The following is a 22,318-nucleotide window of genomic DNA, read 5'->3' on the forward strand; positions in this document are numbered from 1 at the left end:
TAAACTTAATAAAGTTTTGGAAAGATGAGCTGTAATTTAATATAACTGCTTGGGCTGGCCACTCGAACATACCAATGAGACAAAATGCCAGGGTAATGTTGCCATTGACATACAACGGTACACAACTATTCATCTAAATAACTTGTAAAAACATTTGTCAATGTCTTTCACTGTATGCCTTTTAAGGCATCCGAGAAAAGAGACAGAAGGAAACATGCACATATTCGCAGAGTCTTCTCTGATGCATGTAAACCAACGTTTGTTGAAATTCGTTTTTGTTCTTGTTTACAAGACTTATGACACATCGTTATCCCGTATATAAATACAGCATAACCGCAGTTTATTTTAGAAATTATCTGCCATGGGCTGGGCATTTGGTGTCCGTAACATCCTGGCAGCCCTGAAAAGCATGCCAAGTGGCAATGTGGTGGGTCTACATATTTCACTCTCCTTTCATATCTAGATAATAGAAAGGCAAATATGCAAAGAATGTACATATCTGCATGTAGGGCTACTCAAAGTTCAAGGCCAGCGTTTTGAGGAATAGGCAACCAATTATTTATTTGTGTGGGTGGCGGGAACCACCACTAATTGTCTGGGTCTGGGGCTTTTTTTCATCATCACACTTTAAGACAAAACAAGGATGAGAAAAGTGAAGGAGGGAGGAGGAAGACATGAAATAGTGACAAAGCGAGAGAACAGGAATGAAAACGAACCCTTCAAGAATGAATGTAAAAGACAGAAAGTGTTGTGTGGTGGAATGAAGAGGCATTAGGTGGACTCAAGACTAGGCAGCCTAGGGAATCTTGAACCCTGGTAATTGGCAGTGCCCTCCCAGCAGCCTTAAAAAAAAATTATAATCGACATTTTTTTTCTCCAAAATTAAGTACTGCGGGCAAGTGACGAATAAAACAGTGGAGTACTTATTTCAAGACTCAATAATAATCAATTGAACAATCTGGCTATGCTTTGACTCACTTCCGTGGTTATATTTGAATGCCAGAACTCTGAAGGATTGCCGAAACAACAAGTTCACGACTTTCTAAAATTCTGCTTCTTCATAGCCTCTGACAATAATATTTGGTGCAACCTCCCTTAACTAAATTATGCAGTCACTCAGTGCCCATTCGTCACAAGCTCTGTGCAAGACCAATACTGCTACCCTGGTCATACAGATGGAATAATTGCTAGCTACTTCTCCAGATCATCAACTTCCAATTAAACTCCATTGCCCCTACTTATCTCACTCTGCTTCTATGCATGTGAATAGTACTTTTAGCAACAATGCAATAGCTGACCTCTCCACAGTGGGCTGGTCCCCATCTTGGTCTTCGAACCGGCACTTTCTGGGTTGAAACTGCTGGCTTGGCTCAGGGCCCTTGAGAAGTGTTCATCCACCACCGACCCAATGTCTCCCTGGAAATAGGTGAACAGGACACAGCGGGAGTTTAGGTACTCCATCTCTGCCGGCTGCTCCTTCTCATCCTCTTCTTGCTTGGTGGTGGCAAGTGTTGCCTCCAGAGCTTCTTGCATCTTGGTGTGCGCAGCTAGCTTCTTCTGAAAGGAGAAGGTAAGTACAGTATCACTTGTGAGCAGTTTGAAAAGTGGTGTATGCTGCCATGATGCATCCTTAATAAGCCTGGGTGAAATCTGGGTGATTTCTGCATGTTGGACACAAGGATGCATTTTGCACTTTAAAAAATCACAAAATCGCGTATGACGTGAACAACAGTCGCTTGCGGTCGCTTAATTAGTTTTTTTACTCGTGCTCCTGCGATAGGATTTTTACCTGACCAAAATATAATTTATATGATGGGATCTCAGGCATTTTGTGTAACAATCACATCATGAAATACCAGAAATCAAGCAAATTACGCCTGCGTAAATTAAATCTCGTCGCAGTTCAGTCCTCAATCACATGAGCCTAGAGGTTTCAAGCAATCCCCCATTCACACACTCACATCATATAATTGCCTGCATCTGGTTGGCTGTTTGCCTGGTTCCAACGCTACAGGAGATCGTAGATGCGTGCATTCAGCAGCAACATACTGCCATGGTTTGTTAGTACTAACAACCATGCAGTCTTACACCCAACCCACTTCTCCTCACTGTAGACTTAAAGACGAATGATCTCATTCTGAACCAGTCGAAATGTAAACCTATGATTTTCCCTTCCCAGAAAGAATGAGTTATCTTTTAAGACACACACAAAATAATAGACCAGCCCACGGTGTGGGTCTGTTTTTTGTTTGTGACGTCACTAGGAGTAATAGCTCTCAAATGTTGAATATTGAAGGTATTCCTCGATCCATAATACAAACGCAGCACCAAAACATGTTTGCACTCTTTGCACTACAAGTAGATAAGAAGTGGCAAGTTGACTCTTTTAGTATTCGACATCTCAAAAAACAACCTGCAGAGAACGGGATCAATTATTTCCACTTAGGAATTAGGCACCTGACTATGGAGATCTGGGTGGAAATCACAAGTTTGTTACAATGGCCTTTAAATAATGGCATACCTAGGTACAATGTTGTGCTAAGGCAAGCAATTGAGCAAGATAACCACTGAAGAACAGAAGCAAGAAGTCAATTTAACAAAATCTTTGTTTTTCTGCCATGCTTGCAAATCACAACAGGCAGACATTTAAAAAAAATGTTACAGGGAACACATATAACATTTGGAGATGAAGAATGTGGTGGAATTCATCCACTATCATTTTAGAAATCTAAACCCAAACTTTTCATATTGAAAATCACACGTAAATACTTACACTGGAGTTTTCCAAATTCATCTGTGGCATGATTGTAAACATTTCACAGAAGCCTAAAGTGTATTTTGATTAATGAAAATCACAGCGCCTTAGTCATTACTTAGAGCATTACACTTAGTTATTCTCTGTACGTTTGTTTATATGATTGTTGTTTTCAATTTTAGAATTGTTACTTTAGATATTAAATAACAACACGAGTGGACAAGAACCCAGATGAAGCCCTAAAAGGCAAGCCTGTTGTTATCTCAGAGCCTGGTTCATTGACATCCTGTAAACATTTTAAAAAGTATACATCATTCATCACAGACTTATGCCGAAAGTTCACATAGATTTATGCATTTTAGAGAATTTAAAAATTATAAACAGGATTACACCAGTAAATACAGGCACTTTGTCGTTTTCCCATTTTACTCCTACCCTCTTTTACTTACTCCACTGGATTATCAGCAGCATGGACAGTAGTGTAAATGTGCATCAGCAACTTTTCTTTTTTTACTATTTTATTCTACATGAAGAAAATGCACATGTAGATAAAAGCCACCCTAGAGAAATAAGTGTGCATGAATTATTTTCATATCCAATTTATATACTAATAGTCTGATTAAGTGGTCCTTTAAATTGTAATCATTGTCCACACAACAGTTTGTACAGGTATTACAATTTCAAGTGGCGTGATATTCAATGCACTTGGTAATTGCCTAGTGTGATAAAGATACCACCCTTCCTGAACTCTGGGCAGGTTAAATCTGACAGAATTTATCATGGCAAGGGAAAAGAGCTAGTATTTATGGGAACATGCTGATTTTGGAGCAGAGCACCAACATCTGCATATTGTTCCCCAGAATTTCGGAATATGTGCTAATTATTTCACCCTATAAATTCCGAATGTCTCAGTGTCAGATTTTTATCGGAAACAATGATTACCATTTCCAACAGAGCCTACTAGTAATTAGTGGTGGGCAGACCTCACAGACTTTCGCTCTGCGGAGTTACATCAAAACTCTGCAATTTTCCACAGATATCGACCAATGAATGGAAATATGCAAGTAAAGCTGCTCACATTGAGATTTAGTGCAAGTGGTGTGTTCTACCTTGAAATGTTAGCGCAAACTGCACTTTGCAGTGTGCAAAAACATGTGGCTATTTGATTTGATATTGCGGCTGCTGGAGTAGATAAATCTACCTGAGAAGCACGCCTCTGACCGCGCACGCTAGCGACTGCTCCAATTAGAAAATCTCGCTGGAAGTCCTCCTCGTGACTGGAAATTGTGCTAAGGGGTGCCAAATCTCACTCGAGCTAACCAGCTCACATTTCTGGTGCCCGTGGGAGAAAAAAATTCAGCTACAGTGATTTATGGAACTATGCCAGAACTCCATGTTACAAGAGTGACCCACAGTTGCTCAAATTCCACCTATTCCCCAAGCAAAATGTTATTTCCCACCCAGGTCTACTAGTGAGACCCTTACTTATGCATTTTGAGCACTAAACCTAAACATGCATATTGGGAGTAAGCAGGCAAGCTATGAGTAGCTGTGCATACTGTTAAGGTAGAGCCACGTGTTTTGACCACATTCACAGTGGTCAGTACCCCACCTATGAAAACACAAGTCATCTCACCTAAATGTAAAATATGGCCCGCGGAAGTCTTCAATACTGGTGTATTTTTTTCTGCATCATGATTTTTTCTCAGGATGGTCTACAAATCCTGATTCATCTTTTTGGAATTCAGACATTAAATCCTACTTTTTGGGAGAATAAGTTAAATGTTTTATAATGCCGGCTATTTGCCATTGTAGAAGGATGTTACAGTATGACTATGAAGCCTGTTAATCATTGTTTGATGGAAGTGAACATTTTGGGCATGTGAGTTAAAGATTGAGAAGAAGTGAGAACATGGAATGGCCTAATATGAGAGTAAAAGAATGTGCTAACTCTGTATTGATTAGAGACAGGATTTCAGTATTCACTAACCACTTTAGATACTAATCTGCATTTCTAAGCTAAACCCCTTTATGGAATCCTTCTGTTTGGTTATCAGGTAATCACGCAATGCTCACTGTGTCACTGGATTCAAGCTATCCTGGCTGATGAGGGGTGAAACCCCGAAACTGGTCCTAGGATGCCTGTTTCCGGTCCAGGGAGGACCTGGCCTGGCAGTTCAGGTTGGACTGTTCCCATGAGGCACAGGATCAAGACTGTTTTGCATATGGCCAGGTCTAAACTGGGGTGACATGGTGAGCAAAAGAATTATGGATTTAACCCAGATCTCTTGATTGTAGGTGAAAGTTTGTATTTGTTCTGCATTCCGTCCATCAATTGTGTCTTTTGATATCTGTTCTCTCGGCATCTTTGACTAATAAACAGAAGCACTGGCATAAAGAGATAAGCAGAATCAAATCATGTAAGAAACAGACTGGAAGTTCACAAGAGACTTGCATCAAATATTGAGTCACCAGACTGAGTGCATTGGCCAAATAGTATAGGTCATACTGCCTACCTTCATGGTTGCTTTGGGACATAAGGAGCAGCACAGACCACATACCATGGTTTTGAAAAGCAGCTCATGTCACACTAATCTTGAAAACAGCTAATGCAGATCCAAGTGACCCCGTTAACTATCGCCCCATATCTCGCCTCCTTATGTTGGGTAAAGTTCTGGAGACTTAAGTCAACAAACAACCGTCCTCTTATTTGGAGACCCCCAGTTTGTTGGTTGTCTCTAAATTGGGCTTCAGACCTTCCCACAGTACGGAGATTTCCCTTCTTGCAGTAGGAGAATACATCAGGCTATCTCTTGATGCTGGAAATCCCACAATGCTGGTTCTGCTCAACCTGTCAGAGGCATTTGATACAATTTCTCATTACATTTTGATACAATGTCTTCAGCAGATAGGCAACTCGGGCGCTGCCCTTGAGTGGTTCAAGGACTTTCTAATAGACAGGATTCAGACTGTCAATTGGCACCTAACACTCATAAACCATCCTATTGGACTAGGGTTACCCTGTGGGTTTGAAATACTTTCCTATGCTGACGACATCCAACCGGTTATCTTACGTGGGCATGACAATGAGAAAGTCAAACAGCGATTTGCCATTCGGATGTCCCACAGTTGTCTTCAAATGAACGGGGGCAAAAAAGAGATTCTTCTGTTTGGTAAAGCCCAACAATATTTTTCGAATGACTTGTAGTCAGCTGTGTGCCCAGCAGAACAGCAAGGAATCTGGGTATACTTCTGTCTGACACTCTGTCCATGAACGACCAGATCCTTTCCACCTGCTGCACTTGGTTTGGCATACTGCACCTTCTTAGGAAAGTCTTTCAGTAGCTTCCTTTGAGTTCTCCGAAGTCACTTATCCAGTCACTAATCATCAGCCGCTTGGATTACCGCAATGCACTGTTACTCACCATAAATAAATCCTTTGTAGACAAAATGCAGGCAGTTCAAAACCACGCCTTTCACATGGTTGACAACCTGCCTTTGCTGACACCATCAGCTCCCACACACTGAGCCCTCCTCTGACTCTGCATTAAAAAGAGAGCACTGTTTAAACTATTTTGCCTCTCTTACAAATCTTTGTCAGGCTTAGGTCCAAAATATTGCCAGGACAGACTTACTCCATACCTCCCTGATAGGAATCGAAGATCTAAAAATCAACTCCTGCAACATCCTCGGCGCATTTGTATGTCAAAATATGGTGGCTGGGCATTTTCCTCTCTCACCCGGCATCACTGGAATAGGCTCTCTCGGTCTATTCCTGCATGTCCCAGTTTCTTTGGTTTAAAAACACATTTCAAAATGTGGCAATTCTAATTAGCTGCCTCTCTCTTCTCCTGCCTGCCAGAGCGCCAAGATGTCCCTTCGGGGTCAAGTCGCATGCTATACTTCGAGCCAATTAACATACTCACTTCTAGTGTGAAAAAACGGCTTTATTGAAGACAGGTGCACATCACATACATTTTACCCGAGGCATTGCCTCCCAAAACTAGACCTCACTGTACATTACTTTACCTAATTCCCCATACCCACCAACCCTAAATGTACTGCTCCCGTTTAACATCCTTATCTTGCAACTGTAACTCCTACCCCGGCATTGAACTGTCAACCTTCACAATGATAAACAAATTGACCTACATCTATTATCATCTAAGTATCTTAACTTTTTCTTCCTTCAGGTTTAACTTTATGATGCCCCCCTCCATTTTCTGGCTTCCCCCATAGTAACAACCATCATCTTAATGAATAACCACGTCAACTGCATTGCCTAAGACCTGCTTCAAGCGACAACAACTAAAAAAAAAAAACACCCATCAATTTCTTTAAAGTCAAAAGGCATCCTTCGTTTAATATAACCATAATCCCAAACTCCTCCCTCTAGGAAAGGGTGGGTGGGGCAATTTTTCTTACAGCTACTGTCGGCCAGAGTGTCACCACAAAATAGTGTCAGGAAACATAAAATGGCAGTTTTTATATCATGATATACATCCCAAAGAAGCACAGCCCAAAAGAAGCCCCATGCAGCCTTACCTGCACCATATCCCAAACTCCCTGGGGGGCAACACCTTCCTTCGGTCGGCTGACCTCCAAAGCCTAATGACACGAAGAAAATGTGAAGGCTATGTAAAGCCTGTTCTCCGAGTCAAAAAAGTCATACTTTGCTATGTCATACTTCCATGCAGCTAATCAATTTTTGATAATCTCTAATCTCTGCATGTATGCTCGCTGGTAAAACAACTTCACCATCACTTGACGTGACTGATTTCTTGCCTGTTGAATGGACGATGCCTCAGGCACTTTGAATTCACTGTTTATTAGGTCGAACCTGGCAGCGCATGTGCTGTTCTGCGAGGCATGCTTTATTGAGGTAGGTACTTGAAGCTCCACCCACTCTCCTCCCACATTTTTCATTGGCTTGTGTCATTGTCCACTGTAAACTGTGGCTGTTCATTGGTCAAAAGGCTTAGTAGTCCTACCTTAGCACGGCCTTGTCTCATTTTGTAACCTCCCACGGTGACACTCCCTATTACGTGTGTTGTTGCTGAGTAGGCTTTAATTACCACCTCTGAGCACTATTTTCTCAAGTAGCTCCGCCCTGCCTGCTGTTGCAAGCAGGACACGTTCCCTCCTAACATTTTATATTTATTTTTATAGCACGCATTTGCAGTGCAATAGTACTTGCATTTGCAAGAGTTTAAGCTATTGGCATTGCAAATGAAGCCTTTTATTTATCTGTTTTAAAAACAACACATAAATAAAAGGCATTGTCATTTGCAATGCCTATAGCTCAAACTTTCATATATGTGAGGCCTATTGCATTGCAAATGCTTGTTCTCTGAGCTACTTCGAGCGTTCTAGTAGCCTTAATCACAGGACAGATGGTGGCTTGGTAGCAATAAAACATCCTCACTAATTGAGATTCCTTCTCTTGCTTTCCCATGCACATATTCATTCTCTCTCTCTCGCTCTCTCTGTATGCATATATATATATACATGTATACATATATAATACACTTTTCCAATTACTGATTTATGAGAGGTGAATGGGCAGGAAAGTAAATCATTTTCAACACTTTTCCCACAAAGGTGTAAATATTCTGTAGGTTCATCTGAATAGTTTGTTTAATAAATCTGTAGAGCGCCAGTTATTTTTAATTGCTCATTAAAAATGTAATTTCGAATCTAATATTATCTATTACCTTTTTAGAGCGCATTTGAAACCGTGCCACAAGAAAGCACAATTTTCCACTTACGCTGCTGTTGAAGCAGACAAGGTCATTGGCACTTCTACTGAAGTAAATGTCTCTTGTTCAGTGAGTTAAAGACTGGCGCTTGTCTAGGATGCACTCTGCCCATGGAATAATAAAGTCAAACACTGGGCTCTCTTGAAAAATCAAGAAATGCCAAACACGCGCAGGGGTTTTTGGCAGAGCTCTCTGGATGAATCGCCCCAATTCCATTCCTTCGAATCAAACCGGAACGCTGGAACGAGAAGCACTTTTCACGGAAGATATTTTTCAGATGTTACACTTTGGGCCCTCTCAGGGCGGAAGAAAGCGCATCACACATGGAAGAAAACTGCATGAACTTGCAATGGCGAATTCCCAAACGTTTCTTACACACTTGAGCAGCTGAGGTGCTAACACACACTTTTCAAACGAGGACTTTGTAACTCTCTGGACGATTTATTTACTGAAATAGGGGCTTGTCTCCAAATATGTGGTGGGATTTCCATCCTCGCTTTTTGTCTTCCACTCTGAACGAAGAGTGCGGAAGTCCTTGTAACTTTCACAATGGATGACTTCTGGTTGTGTGCTCGTGGTGTGATGTGGTTAGGCGTTGAGATGCTTTTTCGCCAGGGATTTGGAGCGTCAAACTAGGTTTAGGACAGATTTTATATTTCGCTTAAGAGGCCAATGCCAGACTTCATCTCATAAAGAATGACATGGACAAGTCCTCGCATTAAAAGAAGCAGCGGCCTCCTGCACTAGGCCATGGCAGAAGAAGGGCAGTGACACTTTGAATCAGATGATCTAAGTGCTCTCACACTTTGAGTAATCTGATTTACGAATTTGATGGGTTGGAGATAAGATTCTATTAATTGAATTTCATATGGCCCTCAACCTGTTAAGCGATTCCTAATCGTAATAGACTCCTAGATGTGTTCCCCACTTCCTTAAACCATTAATTAATTGAACTGTAGAATTCTAGATTATCCGCGGAATTTAGACATTATTTTGTAGCCCATGTGACATAGTTCAAACCTGAGTTTTATCAGTGACCCCTCCCATGAGTCGTGTCTGTTGAGCAGAAATAAGTAGGAAATGTCCTTTGGGCAGCTTTATTGAAACACTATTTGATGGGCTTGTGAATTGTGAGCGGAACCACTTATCACAAAATGGCTGAACAATTTACAATGTAGCAGGCCACTCATTGGCAGCACTGCTCATACACATATGTTTATTGCATATGTACTATTGTGCTAGCATACCTACTTGGGACCACTTCATTGAAACGCTGTAGATATGAAAGGCCTCAACACCAAAGCTCTTCGAAAATAGACTGAGGCAGCTAAACCTGAGGTAACGATATATGAGAGTGCTCCAAAGGGCGCAACTAGAGGTGCTGCTACTCTAAGGTAGTACTAGGAAGTCACCAGTGCAGGCTTTACTCCTGATTGGTTCAACAAATAAGGCTTTAGGGGGTGGGGCGACCGATATCACTTCCTTTAGGAAACCATAGATCCTGGCATTGGCCTTTGCAGCAACCACACTACCTTAATCACAACAACTGTGATGCACACAGAACGAAGGCTCCCTGCCATCTAGTCGGACATTTTCCTCTCAATTGAGGGGCATGTACAGGTTACTTTAACGCTAAATTCAACCATTCAACACTACTTCAAATTTCACAATGAAATTGTCTTATGAATCCACTTTTTTAGCTACAATTCCTCCATGGTGGAAAATTCAGATGGTAAATGGTCTCCAGTCAATAAAGTCACTGCCATGTGACATCAATTTAATCTTAAGACTGGTTATTGGTATCTAGTTGTGTGTGTGTGTTTTTTTTCAAATTTCTAAATAAATTAAAAATGCAATATTTTTCCTTGTTTATTTCCCTATGGACTTATGGTGGTTAATGTCTAAAAACGTATAAACTGCAACCAGGTTCATGAGAAATTATTTGTAAATGGTCAAGTAGGACTTTGACCAAGGCGATCTTTGTCCCCTCGGGTGTTTGCACTTTTCTCACTACTTATTGCAGCTCCACGGTGATGCAGCTTTCCAATGGCTTCATCACCAATCTTGGTGATCGCATGGGCCTCCTTTTCTGCACAACTTGCAAGAATCGGGTGTGTTGCCCTCTTGGATGGAAACTGATCAATAATCGACTATTATTTTACAAGAAATAGCTCTAATGTAAAAAATACATTTGTTGAATGTGCTCATTAAAATATCTTGGTTTTATCTGAATCTTTAAAAATTGTGGCTTTGTTTTGTCATTTTTATTGGTCCTCTAGGAAATGATCTTGCCATACTCACAAAGCTGCACACAGCCTCACTAACATGCACAACTTCGAATACAGTTCATGTTTCTATGGTGCAAACTGCTGGCAGAAATATGTGGGACAGCCTTATACATCAAGTTCACTTACACTGACGTCCATTTTGGACTTCAGCTGGCAACTCAGGTTAGTTTCTGTGGCCCTTCATTTTGCACTTCTCTATTACCATCCACCACAAATCCCTGTTCTTGCTGTTAACCAATTTAATGGTACTTAATTTGCTAACCTCTGAACGATAAATGGCTGTGTCGACCCTGCTGCTGATCAATGTATGTTTAAGGGGAGGGCATTCAGCTAACTGAGCTATGCTGACAGTTTGATTGTAAGTCGTATGCTATGAAATGTCTAAAAGAATCACAGGTTGTGATAACCAAACCCCTTATAGACGGTGCCCTTGCAATGAAGGGTTATGTCATTGCATCTACTTAGCCCATCCTGCTAGAGTTCTACATATAGTAGATTATTATATGGCACTGTATGGCATGGACGTTTAGTGAGGGGGTTTTCGCATATTAGACCTTGCAGTTGGCACACAGTTGCAAACTGTGGACCTTATGTTGTAGTTTATTTTTATAACTACAAGAAAAAATGGATACATCAAACTCAAGTGTAACCTTTGCCAAAACAACTCCTAAATAATTGTGGAACAAGCAATCAATGTGTATGACTGTTCTTCTTTAAATGATAAAACATATGCATCAAGATTGTTATAATTGATCCTTCCTGCTGAAATGTTGTATGTTTCGATTGACAGCTGGGGCCATAAGGCGGCTCTGTGAGTAAAAGACCCATTGCTGATATCTGCTGTGACTTGCAGGTCACCAGTTCAAATTACAGCCTGGCTCACTCAACAATCCATCCTCTCGAGGTCGGATTGAATAAACTGTGTAATAGAACATGTTATTTTCAGTACTTTTCAACCATAAACATTGTGCTATTTAAAAATAGGAAATCAAAACTAAGCAATCAAAAACAATGTTGTACCTCTGTTGTGTACCGCCCCTCCGACCCTGTCGCTGAGATGTTTTTTTCTAAAACCGAATAGTTTTATCATGTGTGTCATCGACAGGCCAACAGGTACCATATAGCCTGGTTTTAAAAAAGAGATGCCTACTCCAGTTTGTGAGTATTAATATGCACAATGAGCATTTCTTAAGTACTTTTTGAGCCTTTTAAAAATTTACATAGACATCTTACCCATAGGAGTATTAAAAATTAGCCATTTTTCTATTTGAAAACGCCTTGCGTAAATTATGCTATTTAATCTGTAAAATCAAAGCAGGGTTCCACTTTCTAAGCATAAAACTCCAGGCCTCAAATTCAAATGAAATGTAGGAAAGCTTTAATAAACTCATGGTAAAACGAACACCATTAAAAAATTCGACACAAGATACACTGTAAAGTAACATGTGAGAAGGAGGCTCCTATTTTATTTAATAAAAGGATTCCAATTTCCATGAACCTTGGTACAGGAGAGTACTAAGTCAGAAAGCTCTGTCTAGTTTAGGATACGTCCAGCTGAACCTCTCTCTCTCTACCAGGGTACGCCGGACCGATGAACCATTGTGGAAGCACATGCTTTCCTTGTCCTACCCGAATAGATTTTTTAAACTTCTTTAAGCCCCTATGCAACTCCACAGTCGGTTCCACACAACTTTTAAAGCACCATTAGAATGCATGAGTTTTTAACTCCACCTCATACAAAAAAATAATAAAAAATAATCATTGTCGTACTTACGCCTTTCCAAAACATGGGATCGTTCGTCCAGACAACATGAGTGTTTCTTCACTGCAGACCTTCAGCGGTGCATGCTAAGCACAGTCATGTGCAGGCTGTGGGTACACTTGCCCTACAAGTGCCCGACACATAGCCGCTCTCCTGAGTTCATTCTCAGAGCCGGCATCCGTGGGTGATTTTGCAGCGCATTGAAGACACAAGGCAGGCGCTACACCCCGCAGAACCTTCCGAGAAGCGTCTCCGCGATGGAATGTTCTCCCGTCCAGCCCGAGTGAAAGTGATTCATTTTTCCAGCTCAGCCCTTCCCACAGGAGAAAGGAGTTATCATTTCACGTTACAAGGCTCCCCCGGCAGATGTTGGACCCGCTGACAGTCGTTGTGTAATCGCAAGGCCAGCGCACGCTGATACAGTGCGTTCCTCTCTGGAGCACCCACGTGTCCGGCCGCGCGGCTCCGGTGCGCACAATGTCCCTGGAGCACTACTTTTGTGAAAGCTTCTTTCAAAGGCATGACGCCGCTGTGAGAGCTTTGTTTTTGTGCGTATTTCGAGGTCTCTTTGCAGACGGCAAAGTAGCGTTTGAAGGTTGTGTCCTTTACCAGTCGTCATCAGCTTGCAAGTTTAATGCGCGTGGCCCTCTTTACATGCATAAAGATCTATGAGAGGAAGAAAAGCGCGTGGGCAACGGCGCAGCCTTGGTTACTGATGAAGGTATTCACAGCACAGGCCTGAGGAGGTGAAGAGGGGACAGACATGGGCGCAGTGGGTTCTAGACGACCAGCTGTGATTAGAAGGACATAGATACGTTTGGAAATGTACCTATGTCCGCGCCGTTTTATGAGGAGGGAATACTACAAAGATGTATCACCTTTTTGGTAAAGGTAAATGAAATGAAAATAGCAATGTTTAGTTTGCCTTCTTAAAACGCCCTGGATAGAGTCAAATATTTCCACTCCAGCACTTATTTAAGTTTTGCACAGGCAATCCCATCATGCATTGCGACATACACTATGGCATGATATTACATTGCGTCGTGGCGTGAGGGACGCACAAACACCAGTGAAGAAGGCCTCTGTCTGTTATAAAAAAAAACTGGGAAACCTATCAAGGGAGATGAGGTAACTTGATTTTTTTAACAGGGTCTCTAAAATCTTGAGACTGCTTCATAACTTGTAGGTGGATCATTATCTGACATTAATCTCCAGCTGGTTTTAGAGACGTGTGACTGATATACCGGATGTGGTCATACGCTCTTGGAGGCATTGCGCTATTTACACTCTTTTTGAATGACCATATAAAAAAAATACGTCTCGTGACCTAATTGACTACTCCTTAGATATGCTAGGTAAGAAACATGATGACCTCACATTAAAAAAAAACATAAGCACAACCATTGTTTCCCAGACAGCACTAATATATTATTTAAATACGGTAGTGAGCTTCACTAGAAAAATGTGCTCTAACCAAGCATCACAATAACTATTTAAGAGAATTTCACCACACTACACAAAGCTCACACCTCACATACCCACACTTCATCAAGCGGCTATATTAAAAAGATCTCCGTCAAAGAGCCCCTTTGGGGTGCCCGTCGGGCACTCCAGCACCGGTCCGATGAGGAGCATGCCCAGATGATGAAGCACAACACTTTCGAGGGGTGAGAGGGCACTTGCTCCTATTGGCGTGTACTCACTGCACACTTTTATATTTCTAAGTTACTGTGATAAGGAGCATGTGTGCTGGACCTACCAAAAATAAAGCTCCTTGTTCCTTATACTTAAATTAATATAATGGACTATACTCCACCAGGTACTCAGTTATTTTTTGAGAAATTGCTAATATTTCACGTCAATGACTGGCAGTATTTTCCATCCTAGAGTCAATTTTTTAAGCAAGGTCGGGCAAGTCCATGTTGAAGTTTTAATACACATTAAAAGTCATTGACTTCACAAAGCTGTTTCATACAGATAAGGGTTTAAAAGAAGTGTACAGAGGTCCTCGGGTGTTTTCTAAGTGAGGAATTGGCGCCTACCAAATATATGCTAATGTCTCCTAGACTTATTATTGCGGTACAGAGGTGAGGGAGACTAACACCCTAACCCCTCAATTGGGGACCCAAGACGAGATCCACTACAAACAACAAAGTTTAAAAGAAAATAAATTCCCTAAGGTGATAATCACTCAGAACAGCTTTACACTTAAAAATTAGGCAGACTGTTATTTCCGCTGTCTTGTGAAACTTGACTAGGACATTTCCCTAATCTGATCCTTTTGTGATTCTGGCTTCCTTAAAGATATGTTAGTGATTTCCTGTAAAAATCATCCATAGCAACATAACAAAAAGATACTGAACACTGTCAGTACAAAAATAATCAAATATTGAAATGCTCGCACCTAAATCAAAGCTATGACGTCACTTCATTTTCATCCAATCAACATTCAGACTCCGACAATGTGGCCATATATGATGAGTTTCGGTTCATAGTTTTTCCTGTTTCTTTCACATGTCTTTAGTAAGCAGCAAACAATGCAATGACAGCAGGTATCCTTGATTATAGATATATTTATGATAGCAGACCCTAGCCATGGTGTATGGAATGCACCTCGGGATCAACTAAATATACCATCACAAACATAATTTGGAATTGCAGTGAGTGACCAAGGCTTTAGGGCCCCTGTAATTCACTAGTATAAAACGTAAACTGATTGACACCAAAGTCATATAAGTAGCACAATCAAGGCCTATGGTCTCCTGTTCCATAGATAAGTATCTATTCAGATTTCAGTGATACTTGTGTTTTAGTAACAATAGGGACCATACTAAAACATAACGCTTTTGCTGATAATTCTTTTTTTACTCATTGCAATAGAAATCAAGTCAGGTTTTACTCGCCCACACTACACTGCATTGCTTCAACAAGTAGAAAAACAAAGAATGTATGACGTTACAACGCATACTTTTACAACGCCTACCTTTACAGCGCATTTTTTACAACGCAACATCCATTACAACGCATGCCATTACAACGAATTTTTAAAAACTACCTTTACCACACATTCCATTACAACGCATACTACCTTTACAACGCATTCCATTACAACGCATACCATTACATTGCATGTATGGTAAGTATTGGATAGTGTGGGGCAAAAATTACTATTCTAACTCCAGGGGGTGCAACAGTAGGGTAAGTGTTGGATAGTGTAAGGGCACTATGCGTTGTGATGGTATGTGTTGTAATGGTATGCGTTGTAATGACTGTGTTGTAATGACATGCGTTGTAGTGGTATGCGTTGTAGTGTCATGCGTTGTAATGGTTGCGTTGTAATTTCATGCGTTGTAATGGATGTTGCATTGTAAAAGTTTCGTTGTAATGGTAGTGCATTGGAAAAGTTGCGTTGTAAAGGTTGTTTCCCAAAAATATATAAAGATTACAAAATAGAATGGGACCTAACGGCTAGGGCGGTCAACCTCAAATCTGGGGAACGGGTTCAAGTCTCGGCAAGGACGCGCAACATCCTATGATTCTGGGCAAATCACTTAATCTCCCCCTGCCTAACAAAAATGAAGATGTCCTCTTGTAACACTACTGCTGCTCTTGTAAAGGGCTCTGATACCTTATACCTTTGTGTCAAGTTTGAGCTATAAAAAACTCTGTAAAAAAAACGTACAAAAATAAAGTGGAAAATAATACTGGAAGTAGACAGCTTGTGAAAGGCCTTCCAAATCAGCATTCACAACCCAGAAATTGACCTTAATATGTGTTCTTGATCTTAGTGAGCCTGTGTCCACTATCTTCATTGACTTATTCCTCATGCCATATTGTTTCCTATTCGGTGTCTCAGAAGAAACCTCTAGTGTGCCTAAATTTATGCTGTTACTCCTCTGCCCTCTAACAGGGACTTTAACCATTTTTAAAGTAGAAACTTAACTAGAATAATCATTGTAAGACAAAAATTTGATATCCCCGGTAAAAAAAGAGGCGCAAATTACATTTGTGTTGTACTTGGCATTCTGTGAACGCAAGGGTAGGTTTTGCGTACTTATAATTGTCTTCACTGTTAGCACAGTCATCAGGAGGCGAATTCCATAACATTAATATGCAAATTTATAAACCTACGGATTTCATCAGTTTTACACCATCCTCAGTTAATGTTGAAATTAAAAATGTTATTTATTGTGACCTCTATGAGTGTCTCTCTATTAACATGCTAGTAATGCTTAACTACACCTAGGGCTATCAAAAGAATACCTACATTTTTACTGCTATGAAAGGCCACATGATTTTAGATACTGAAAATAGCAAGCCGCAGGGAATGTAATTATCTCAGAGACAGAATGTAGAGTCCTTCTGCTCTTGTAAACCCACGGGCCAGTCAGTAGCTTGCCATAGATGAGCTTAACTAATAGCTAAGAACTAAATGATCAAATCTGGACCAGTACAGTAAAAAACTGTGCCAAACATGCAGTGTCTTAACCCTATTATAGCCGGCCACAAACGCCACTGCCAAAGTGATAGGTGTCTTATATAAATGATTCTCACCAGGCATGCTACTGCATTTTGATCCATTGTTGTGGCCAGTGAATCAGAGAACTTTTTATCCCAAGCTAAAACCTATTTGCCACAGTAAATTACGAAGAGAGTATAGTGATAGTTCCATAATTTCATAGAAACCATCACCAAGAAAATTAGGTATTGTCTTTAAGATCTTTAGGTGAACAAAGTGGGAAGTAGTCAATTTGTTCATTTCAAGGAATACAAGGAATCCCACATATCTAACCACCAAATATGTTCAGAGTCAAAACAATCAATATGTTCCTTCTTTGGTTCAAACTATTGAGCAACAGATCCTCAAACTAGTATAGAAAACAGGACCATCAACTTCACAGGTCATAAGTTACTGCTGCACTGACCTGGCATTATTATTTATGACAATTGGCCTTCATATACAGGGCTTAATACCAACCATCCTATAAATTGACCAAGGGAATTAGGCCAGGACTACCTAAATAGTCCTGCAATAATTTTTGTTTAATAGACTACACTGAGTGGTACAATGGTATATCCCCTACATTTGCAATTTAAATACCTCAGATAAATCACGGACACAATGTTTGAACAATTAATAACCTAGAAAATCAGGGTTTCGTGTGAATCATTGTGGAGAAAATACCCAGTTCATTTTATGATCCTATGTTATGTTATGTTATGTTATGTTATGTTATGTTATGTTAAATTAAATTTATTAAGCGCGCGTACGCCCGGAGGCTTCATGGCGCTGTGGAAGGCTGGCAAAACATAACATGTGACAGAAAGAAAAATTAACTAAGGATAAGCTTGCTTAAAGAGCCAGGTTTTGAAAGCCTGTCTAAAGGCTAACAGATCTTCGTGGAGCCTTAGCGGCTGTGGCAAGGAGTTCCACAGGGAGGAGGCTAGGAAGTGGAAAGATCCTCCTCCCTGACGTTGTTTCCTGATCCGGGGCACCACTAGCAAGTTCTTCTGGCCGGAGCGGAGAGCACGAGAGGGAGTATAACTGACAAGCAGGCTGCTAATGAATCCAGGGCCCTTACCTTGTAGAGCCCTGAAGATAATGCATCCCGCTTTGAATGCTGCTCTCTGCGCTACAGGCAGCCAGTGGAGACTAGCCAGTCCCGGTCTGATAGACTGCCACTTAGGGATTTTGCAGATCAGCCTGGCCGCTTGGTTCTGGACCAATTGAAGTCTCTTGAGCTGCCCCGCTGGTAGACCCAAATATAAACTATTGGAGTAATCCAAACGGACAGCACAAGAGCAATAATGACCTGAATCAGAGCAGGGTGGGTTAAGAGGTGGGCAATCTTCTTAATCTTGCGAAGTTGGAAGAAACTTGCAGATACCACAGTCCCTACCTGACTTTTGAGCGAAAGATCTTCGTTGAAAGTGATCCCTAGGCTCTTAACTGTTTGGGATTTAGCTGGAGGGTCTCCCATTTCTACAGGTTCAACAATGTAACAGTTCAGCTAAAATGCCACACAAGGACAGTCTATGCTTTATTTCAATTGATGATCACCTGATGTATTTCACAAAATCTACGTGATCTCTATAGAACCATTAGTTGTAAATTCCAGTGGGAGGCAGCAGTTCTATGTCATCTACATAAAGGAGTACATGAATGAGTTTCCCCCAACATAGGACAAAGGGTTTTGCATTTGACAGTATCATAAACTAATCTAAAATCTTTAATTTAAATAGAAGAGGAATGTGAACACACTTGTTTTACTCTGCTTGGATCTGATACTGACATATTCAATTGAAGAGTGCCGTGTTTGAAACGTGGATAGCAAAGTAAAAAACTTTCACCATGCAAAAGGTTGTTTTTCCACAAGCAGTCCCTTTTTGCATGGCCATCTGCTGTGGAAAAGCCAATAAAGTTCTATGAAATTATGCTGACAATTTCTATTTAGCACTTTTAGCAACCATTAGCCTTAGTAAGAGATTGTGTATTGTTAATAATTTTTCATGAACTCATTCTCCTACAAGTTACCCGTTAGCTAACAGAAGAGAGATGTTTTCAGTGGTGTATGAAGTATGAGAGCAGTGGAATGTTGAGCGCTCCATTGAAGACAATGGAGTGCTTTGGGCTTCTAATGGCTGGTAGAATCCCAGAGCATCAATATTCCAATGTTTGTTCACAACTATTGCTGTAAATAAAGGCCTCACGGAGGCCGAGGAGATTTTACCCCCTCATGCTTCGTGAGGACTTTGTTTTACAAATTAGAGCATTCTGTCCTATAGAGGAGGACTGTTCTAATAGCTTTGCAGCCCTCCATAACGGGCTCTACTGCTCATTAAAGGTCCGCTCCATTGATAAAGGCCCGAGTCTGGAACCGGCCTCTAATGGCCAGTAGAGTCCGCTACATCGGACTCTAAGACTATATGAGAGCACTGGAACGTTGAGAGTTCCATTGAAGACAATGGAGAGGAAGTGGGCTATATACACTGGTATAACCGTGAAACCACCAACATTCGGTAGTAAGGTGACTTTTCCTCTTCTTGCTGTGCTCCCTCTTTCGACTTGTTGTTCAGCCTGAGTATGTGTGGAATGTTGATTAGGTCATGAAATGTTGGGTGTCTGATGTGAGTCAGTTGGTGTCAGCCGGCTGAGCAGCTAGGAGGCTGCTCCTGGTGGGGTGTACATACAGGCCTACTTACCATCTTGGCTACAACTTAAAGGTTCTGTAACTTGTACCTGAATAAAGTTACTACTTGGAACTACAACTTGGTCTTTTTCTTATTTCCGTTACTTTTTTGCATTGAGATACTGCATGCTTGTTTTTTTTTGTTGTGATTTGCATGATTTGCGTTCTGTGCTCTCTGTGGCATAGCTTTACTTTTGCTGTCTTTCCCTTGTGAGAATAGGGGATGGGTGTGGTTCTCTTCATTTTATTGTTATGTTTTGTTCTGATTTAGCACCTGCTTCCTTCATGTTATATTTCTACTGGGTGCATGTGTATATTTTTACTGTTGTTCTTATGTCTTTCCTGCCTATTTTATGATATTGTAATTGTAATTTATATTTATATAGCGCATTATCACCAACGGTCTCTAAGCGCTTGCTTTGGGAACCCGTCCTGGTTTTTCCCAGTGAGATAACCCGTACTGGGCACCCCCAAGGTGAAAGCCAGGCATCCCGCCGCGGGGGGGCATAGTGGAGATTAAGCAAGCTATTGCCCGGAGTTGCAGAGTGTGAACCCGTGATTCGAGCAGGCACCGAAGCGAGAATTATCGAGTCCGTGGACATTTTGGGCTCAAGACCCTGCCGCGTCGGGAATTGAACCCTGGTCCCGGGTCTGACCTCTGCTTCATGGTCTGCCTCCTCTAACCATTGAGCCACACTTCTCCACTTATTGTTCCATTGTTATTTGGCATTCTGTATTAATTGTCATGTTATCTCTTATTGCACATATTTGCTCAAATGATGTATTTACATTTTTGCACATCTTCTTACTTTGTTTTGTTTTTAGTGTAAAGAAAGAGGATATGTAGTAAGGTTACTTTTCCTCTCCATTCTGTGCTCCCTCTTTCCCATTGTTGTTCAGCCTGAGTATGAGTGGAATGTTGATTAGGTCATAAAATGTTGGGTGTCTGATGTGTGTCAGTTGGTGTCAGTAGGCTGAGCAGCTAGGAGGCTGCTCCTGGTGGGGCGTACATACAGGCCTACTTACCATCTTGGCTACAACTTAAAGCTTCTGTAACGTGTACCTGCATAAAGTTACTACTTGGAACTACAACTTGGTCTCCTGTGGAATTTTATACTACAACACATTCCAATCAAATAATCTGCATTCTTTGTCTCTCCATAGCCTCACAATGCTTAATTGTGAAGTGCAGTATGAGAGGCAGAAGTTGAGGGCAACAGAAAGGAACAGAGGCCTGCATGTAGACTCCGATTATGGCTCCCACTGTTAATTAATTAGATAATGAGCCATGGAAAGAGAGAGAGGAAACCTCCATTGTCCTAGTATCTCCTTCTGCAGTACCAAACTAAACAAAGCCTATTGTCAGAGCCAAAGGAGTGGTTCCGTTTCTTTAAGTTACTCCTGGGGCTGTGCATGTGGCAGTAACCTACAAGCGTGGATAATAAGAGCTTTAAAAGAGGAGAGCACTAGAGAGTTGCTGGGGAGTCTAAAAATCCTTGTATATGCTATGAGTATTTTTCCTTTAATTAAAGAATTCGATTCCAATAGGGCGCAATATTCTGATTACATTATATATCACCACAATGGGCTATACAGACAACTTCAGTTCCAATCCCTTATTTTTTGCTGATGCTATGGCATAAGGACCATTAACACTGTCCCTTTAAAAGTCTGATATAGGATGCAACAGTGGAAAACAAGGTTTACCATCACACGTGTATGAGGAGAAGTGAAAATTGATCCAGAGTTGTGTTTAGTAGCTCTGGATAACCACAGGTTTCTCACTGTGATTGGCGATGGTTTCAATTGATAGGCTTGAAATGAGCATCCACACATCACATCATCCAGCTTAAGTTGACATGTCTTCTTAGATCTACAGCAATTGTGCTTGGACTATTGAGGGACATGATGCATGGTCGGAAAAACCACTCTACTTTACGCAATGAAAATCACATTTTGGATATTTCCATCAGCCATGTATTACTGCCTAGGTTGAACTGTGTAATGAATCGATGCATTCTTTTGCACTATTTTATTTTTATTTTCCATTGAACAATACTGAAATTCTTGCCAGAGGCAATGACTTTTGGATTTCTTGATTCTATAGTTTGATGAGTTTAGAGAGAGTTGCGAACACGAATATAGTTTTTACATGAAAAGGTAATCTTCCATGTGACATGTCACTGCAAACTCTCAATTAGAAAATAGCAAACCAAAAAATCCAAGTTACTTTGAATTCTAAATGTGTGTTAAACAAAGGGTCCTAATCAGGAAAAAAGGAGCAACTCTGCACCTGTAGATTCCCGTCTACATGGGTGTGCAGCTTTACTACTTATTCCTATTCACAAACCTCCCTACTACTAAGTCTGTTTAGCGGCACCAGACACTCGTGGGAAGGTCAAATAACTTTAAAAAAGAGGCTCATACTCTTCAATAGGACGTTCCCTATAACTGACTAACATATCACCCACTCAAATCGCTTTCATATTTCACTACACTAATTCAGCACTAATCATTTAAGGGTTTCTGAGTAGTGTGCTACTCACCACAAAAGTGCTGCGATA

At 40.9% G+C, this 22,318-nt stretch overlaps 1 protein-coding gene across 2 annotated transcripts in view; it reads right to left on the bottom strand.

Moving 5' to 3' along the window:
• Positions 1–22,318, bottom strand: part of VGLL3 (vestigial like family member 3) — a 60,707-nt gene that overhangs the window by 29,588 nt on the left and 8,801 nt on the right. The window contains exons 1-2 of one of the 2 annotated variants that reach the window (XM_086934082.1): positions 12,577–12,685; positions 1,299–1,557 (exon numbers count right to left, since the gene is read on the bottom strand). In XM_086934082.1, coding sequence (XP_086790208.1) covers positions 1,299–1,557; positions 12,577–12,591 — 274 coding nt within the window. In that variant the 5' untranslated portion in view covers positions 12,592–12,685. Of the gene's footprint in view, positions 1–1,298; positions 1,558–12,576; positions 12,686–22,318 lie in introns of those variants that run through there. The other variant, XM_086934081.1, reaches the window with a different exon arrangement.

Source organism: Lissotriton vulgaris, chromosome 8 (genome assembly GCF_964263255.1).
Source record: "Lissotriton vulgaris chromosome 8, aLisVul1.2, whole genome shotgun sequence".
Taxonomy (NCBI): domain Eukaryota; kingdom Metazoa; phylum Chordata; class Amphibia; order Caudata; family Salamandridae; genus Lissotriton; species Lissotriton vulgaris.